The 7,059-nt window shown below is 41.1% G+C and overlaps 1 protein-coding gene across 1 annotated transcript in view; it reads right to left on the bottom strand.

The window, feature by feature from the left end:
* Positions 1–3,545: 3,545 nt before the first annotated feature.
* DMBT1 (deleted in malignant brain tumors 1) overlaps positions 3,546–7,059 on the bottom strand; it is a 40,391-nt gene continuing 36,877 nt past the window's right edge. Inside the window, 5 exon segments of the mRNA XM_050975972.1 lie at positions 3,546–3,831; positions 4,469–4,857; positions 5,455–5,697; positions 5,782–6,064; positions 6,376–6,553. Coding sequence (XP_050831929.1) covers positions 3,546–3,831; positions 4,469–4,857; positions 5,455–5,697; positions 5,782–6,064; positions 6,376–6,553 — 1,379 coding nt within the window.

Here is a 7,059-nt window from a genome sequence, read left to right as displayed (position 1 = left end):
TGGTTGGATGGGTACCAGGTGATTCAGGGCAAAAGAGGTGCTCCAAGTGTTATTCTAGGAAATGGAAACAGCTCTCACTCCAGTGACACAGCCAGGTCACTGATGGGTTTCCTCAGCCAAGGGAGTTTTCATTAAAATAGATTTCTTGTGTCCTGAGTCTGAGAGAGATCTCCTAACATTCACAAGCTGCTGTGTGAATTTTAGTGTCTCCTTAGCTTTTGCCATCTAGATGAAAACAGCCAAACATTTTAAAAATACCATAGGGAGATTCTAGTGCAATCCTGTTTAAAAAGCTTGGTTGTGACTTGGTGAGTCTGATGGAGTTAACTAAGAAAATAAAATAATCAGTGGAGTGAATTGATAATCTCCAGAGTATATTCCCTTAGTTGTGTAACTGGAATTTGGTGCAAGCAGCGGGGCTTGGGCATTAAAGAACCCCATGGCCAGAACTGGGAGCAGAAGGTTGTGCTCAATGCATGTCTGTGGGATTCCATGGGAAAGCATGGGGAGAAAGTAATGAAAACCAGAAAAATGGTGTTTCTTACCCATACCCTGCAAACCCTAACTGGCTTTTTGAAATCTCAATCTACATGAGGATTTGTTATTAACAAATCAAAATTTAAATTTACTTGCTGGCTATGAGATGCAGAAACAAAACAATATTGATTTATACCCAGTTATAAATATTTTTGTAACTCCTGGGAAGGAGGACTGCAGAGCTGAATGATCTGCTTCATTCTCCAAAATTAGAATGGAAGGGTAAACAGGACAGGAAATCCAGCATACAAAAAAGCTAACAAGGCCTTTGTCTCTGAGCTTTGCTTCAACCCCAGTTCTGGCCAAGTAGGTGCCTTGGAAGCTCTGGGAACAGCATGAAGTCAGGAACCCACAGACCCCATGCAATTATTTACTAAAAAATACACATGTATTTTAAATCAAATTGCTTTTGATCCCTTCTCTTCCCAGTAAAGAAGCCTTGAGGAGAGTTTCTCAGGGATGTGCTGTTTTGTCAGAGTTCTGAGCACCTTCAGCTGTTTGCTTGTTCCCCTCTCCCAGTGGGATGAGGGAGAGAATTGGGGAAAAATTTAAAATAAAATAAAATTAAATTAAATTAAATTAAAAAAAAATGTCTTGAGCCCCCCCAGGCTCCTCACTGGCAGGGCAGCATGAGGAGCTGACAAATCCTTGACTGAGTGTTGCTCAGAACCATCTCAACATTATTCTCATCCTAAATCCAAACAGGGCACTGTACCAGCTGCTAGGTAGAAAATTACCTACCCCAGCCAGAAGCAGTGCAGGGTGTGATTCTGTCATTGGGTTGACACTTCTAAGGGATTTTCTCATGGTGCTGCAAACAAAATATTCATCATTGGTGCCGAGATGATGAGTGCTGAGTGAACAAGCACATGGCTGAGTCGTGACAGACACACCAGGAGGAAATAAAATAACCCAATTCCAAAGTCAGGCAGTTGTTCAAAGGAAAAAGCTGCCAGGTGGTGGTTGGTGGGTCTTGTCTGAGGGCAGAGCAGGTGACAAAAATAAGCAGCCCCAGAAAGCTCATTTAAAAGAGCAAAAGAAGTGTCCTGCTCGTGCTCCTTGTTCTTGACATCCTTGTGTTTGCAGGCATCAGCCTTCACTGGGAGGTTGGCATAACTGATCCCCTACAAACCAAACAAAAAACCAAAACAAAAGGCCAAATAAACAATTTTAGCTTATATTTTGGCTTTAATTCTTTGTATTTTTTAACGAGGACATGAAAGGCAAGAAATCCCAGGTCTTGCTTTTCATGTTTTCATGCATCAGTGATAAATGTTTATGTGGCATTTGGCTGTTTGCATTTCCAGCATATTTCAGTCTGATTTCTAAATGTGCACAAGACATTCTGAAAGGCTGGGTAAGTCCTGAGAAGCCAAACTCCTCACAACTGCAAAGCATCCAACCACGGAGGGAAGAAAAAATTAAATAGTTTTGTGATTAGCAACCAAAAGTAATAAAAATTGAACAAAACTCTTCCTTCTGGGAAGCAGATATTTCATATCTTTCGCCTCTTGGCATTTGGGTGAGAGCTGAAAACTCTCCTGGCTGAGATTCAATCTCTTGGATGACATTTGTGGTTTTGCTTTGTTTAGGATATATGGAATGGAAGGCTAAAATTGATAAAACAAGCCTTTTGAATAAATTGTGTGTTTCAGCCTTAAAGATTGCAAACAAAATATCTTTAACAGCTCAGCGTATTTTGAATTTTGATTTATTCAATCTAGACGAGTTAAAGCTTAATGGAAAAGATATCAATCAATGCACAAAATAATTAGGATATTGTATAGCCACAAATCCAGTTGCTGTGGTGAGATCAATTTTTACATTTCCTTTCCAGAGATGATCCATTCTCACCAAATTAAATCTTCCTTCCTTTCAAAAAAACTTGAAATATTTCTTGGTGCCTCACTCACATTTTCACTCCAGCTCACAACATTTTGAGGCATTAGATGAATGGTTTTAGAATTATGTGAGAGGAGAATTAAAGAGGAGAAAATGATAAAATAATTGTGCTAAATAACTTGTGGCATGAAAGTTGAAATTGTTTCTTAATCCTTTAAGAGGTGTTAGGACTACAAAGCTGTTCTAAGGCATTGTAGCAGAATTTATTATGTCAAACAGATCACACTCTTCAAAACAGTAAAACATTTGTATTTTAAGCACAGAGACATTAATTGGAGAGACAAAATAGATTTATTGCTTTGTAAACATTCATTCCTTTGATTATAAATTACACTGCTCACAGAACAGATTCATTTTAGCTTGGAAATCTCTGCATTTTATAAATAAGCACAGATCCATCATTGTTTCAATGAGAAATGTAGCACTAAAAGCAATACTCAGAGTAATTAGAATATTTTATGGCTATAATTCTGGTTGCTAGAAGAGCCCAGCCCTATGAGTGAATTTTTTTGGGGTTTGATCTCAGTGTATTGAAGGTCAAGGCACAAAGATCTCCAGTTTTAAAGGGATGGCTCCCAGACCAAAGTCAGAAATAAGCAAACTCACAGATTCATTGCTTTCAACTATTTGGATAGGCTTCATATTAGCAGGGACAACAACTCAACTGAGTAAACTTCATAAGCAGAACACAATTGAGGGAATGAAATATCTCTCAAGAAGTCTGGGAGCTTGCTCCCAGCTGGGTGTCATGGAATCATGGGATTATTTAAGTTAAAAAAGACCTTTAAAGTTATTGAGTCCTACCATGAAACTAGCACAGATAAGTCCACCAAGAAACCATATCCCCAAGTGCCATCAAATCCACAATCAGACTGGAGCTAATTAGCACAGATCAAGGAGTTACTAAAAAGGATTACAGGGAACTCTCCTTCGGGACAGCCAGAGAAGTTACACTTTTTTAAATGTGGGTGAAAGCAGAAGCTTGCAAGGTGTGGCTCTCTTCCTTTTCATGGCAAAGTTGGCAAAAGCAGATTTCAGTGAGAGGCGACAGAGCTGTGGCTTTTCTTGAAGCCCATTGGTCACTCTGGAGCAAACGCGAGAGAAATTTATTCGCCTTTCCCGGTGCTCCCACTGGGAGCATCCCCTCCTCGGAGCTGAAGGGGCCCAACCACCACATCCACTTGTTCCTCAGCAGGGCTGGTGTCTCTCTTGGCCCTGGAGCTGCAGCCCTGGTAGCAGCGGGAGGAGTAGTCCCCGAGCCTGCAGACCAGCATCTGGCACTTGAGGTACACCAACGGGTGCCGGCTCATGAACTCGAAGGCGTTAAACTTGAACCGAGCAAAGTGGCCAGAAGGGGAGTAGTAGGTGGCATAGGAAGAATCTCTAGGACACCTAGAAAGGAGTAAAAGAAGGGGATTAGTCTTCACAGATGCGCACATGCTCATTCCTGCAAAATTAAAATTCAAATTATTCCATTTGTTATGATGAATTCCAGATTAAAACTGAATTATGTCATAGTCGGGTACTAGGAAAGCACTGGGATAAAAATGTAACCTTCATAGCATAGTATGGACTTAAAAAATACAGACTTTTTAAAGTACTATGAAGCAGCTGGAGGGTTGGCAACTCTTCTTCTTTTTCCAAGAGAAGGACACTTTAAGTGATGAAGAGGGAACAAACAGATTGTTAGTAATGTCAGTGTTATACAAGGCATAAAAATTAGTGTGATGCTTGATGTTTTACAAAAATATTTAACTCCTAGGATGACAATTCCTACTGCCAGTTTTCAGTGTGTCATCTACTTTTCTGCCACTATTTCAAATTTTGTTCACAGGACCAAGAAATTAAATGAAAGCAAGGTCTAAATAAAATTTCTTATTTCCCAGCTCATACTGCACAAATAAAAAAAAATCAAAGACCACTTTTCACAGTCTGTTGACAGGGAGTTCTAACCCCATTCAGATTGGCTGTATTATTTAAAATAAATGTGGATGACAGGTGTGCTTCTAGCTTTGAAGACAGCTCTTACCTGTTCCTGACTAAGTAATAGGCCAGCGTGTTAAAATCACGAGGGTCAGGTGATGCCACACACGTGTCCACAACCACCTTCAGGTTTGGGTCCGAGCTGTGAAGACAGGCTTGCAGGTAGAGGTTTTGGTTGAGGTCAATGTAGTAGGGGGAGCCGCGCACTTGGCGCCGGAACGCCGGGGACTCGTAGAAGGTGATGTTCATCTTGTATCTTCCAAACTGGTACTCGTCCACATCCACGGTGTCCTCAGCAGCGTACACCACCTGCTGCCAGCTCTTCCTCAGCATTTTGCAGCTGACGTGCAAGTTGATGTTCTTCTTCCTCCTGATTATGTACCCGGAAGATGCGACCCTGATGGTGTTGGAGTAGTTGATTGTGTCGTTGTTCTCCTGTTGAACCATGCAATTTAAAATCAGGAATTGTGCTTTTGTCACGTGTCACCGTGATATTTCCTGAAAAATCCCTTAGCCAGGATTTCTTCTCCTGGGAAGATGAGAAGCCTCAGCTTCTCCTGTGTTTGCTGCTCTGGAATGTGGTCAGAGATTGTTTACCCAAACACATGAATTGTTTTTACTTAATGACCAATCACCATCACCTGTGTTGGACTCTGAGGAGTCAGTCATGAGTTTTTGTTATTCATTCTTGTTAAGCCTTCTGACTGTATCCTTCTCTTTCTTTGTATAGTATAGTATAGTAGTATAGCATAGTATAGTATGTATAGTAGTATAGTATAGTATAGTATAGTAGTATAGTATAGTATAGTAGAATAGATAGTAGAATAGAATAGAATAGATGATAGATGATAGTGAATAGATAATAGAATAGAATAGAATAGAATAGAATAGAATAGCCTTCTGTGAACATGGAGTCAAGATTCCTCATCTCTCACCTCAAGCTGGGGACCCCTCACAAACACCACAGTCATGTTCCATCCAAGTTTTGCCAAGCTTAGCTATGCAATTGAGTGCCCAAAACAGGGAGTTTACCTCTTGCATGGTCCCACAGCCGTTGTAGGGAATGTTGAATACCACCTCCTGTGAGGTGACTGTGGGTCTGCAGCGACTGTCCTTCAGGGTAACCCTCTGTGCTGAGTAGCCCTGAGACTGGAGGTAGTCTCTGCTGACCACTACGTGCATGTAGTCTGGCAAGCACTGAATGGCTGGTGGAAGAGGAAGGTACAATATATTTGTGACTTTAGGTATTTGGTCATGATTAGAGGCAGGTTTTTTCTGAATTTAGAAGTCAGGCAGTTCCCACCCCAACCCACTCTATCATACACATCATTCAGTTTTCACAACAATCTTTAAATTGACACAGATATTTATTCTGCACACAAAAGCAATAAATAGGCTTGTCTGTTGGGAAACATTGGCCAGGAACTTACTGGTGTTGTGACCTGCTGGAATGGAGGAGTAGTGAGCCTGGAAGCCTCTGAAGGAGTATCTGGAATCGCTGTGGAAGCGAACACACATCATGTTTGAAGAGGACACGTATGTGGGAAAGGAACCAGAACAGAATCTCCCAAGAAGAGGGGAAGAGTGGAGAGGTCCATCATAGACTTCAATGTAGTCGTGTTGGCACGTCCCGCTTTGCATCCTGTTAGAAAAACATCAGCACCTTGTCAAAATCATTTCAGAAACTCTGATTTCACTGCCTAACATGTGATAAAGTCTTTCAGCATTTAAAGTTTCCACAACACAAATTTAATTTTGCTTTTATGCAGCTCTAGCAGAAATTTGTGAATAAAAAATGCAACATCAATCTAGATTTTGATCTGGTCTTCCAACTGTGGATGTTATTGGAAGTATCTTTAAAACTGGGAAGGTTGCTTGTTTCAGATAAGATCACAAACTTCTCAAGTAAGTTTTGACTTTGATATTTGCCCAGGGAATCAAGGTTTTACTTACACAATATCTCTAAATGTGAGCGTTACACGGAAATTGTTCTCCACTTGTATTTCCCACGTGCAGTCAGCGTCGTTTGGATAATTTCCAGGATAGTTGGGACTCTGCAGCACCCCAGAGGGATCTGAGACTGAGCCACCACAAAAATAAGGTGCTGCAGAAAGAAATGGGAAAGAATTTACTCACAGTAACCTCTGCAAAAGTGTACTTGAGCTCTGTTTGCCTCATCCACTGCTATTGAAAAGCAGGTCCCCTGCTGACTGCAGGTGGTACTGTAGGAGCTGAGTCAAATCTAATATTTGTTTTTGCTTTAGGTTTGCTTTCATGTTGGGTTTGGAATTCCCTCAGGGGTGGATTTCCATCCATGGTGTCAGACTACCCTCTTCAGGCTGGGCTGGTAACACCTGGATTCTTTCTGCCCCTTTTTAGAGTTGTGGTCCAACCTGGGAGGTGTCATGACACTTGAAATGGAAGCACTTTCCTCAACAGACAGCCTCTCATCAGTTACTCTGCTGCTTCTCTTTATTCCCCTAAGGTCTTTGGAGGGTAATTAAATTGCAAGTTTTCTAGAAAACTGCAATTTTCTGGTCTCAGACTGAAATAAGCACTTCAGGCTGCTGCAAGAAGTCCCAAGTACAAACAAAGCTGCAAAAAGCTTTAGTGTTCCTGCCAGCATGAATGACATAA

This window comes from Serinus canaria, chromosome 6 (assembly GCF_022539315.1).
Source record: "Serinus canaria isolate serCan28SL12 chromosome 6, serCan2020, whole genome shotgun sequence".
In the NCBI taxonomy this organism is placed as follows: Eukaryota; Metazoa; Chordata; class Aves; order Passeriformes; family Fringillidae; genus Serinus; species Serinus canaria.
This window is presented reverse-complemented; position numbering and strand designations above follow the sequence as displayed.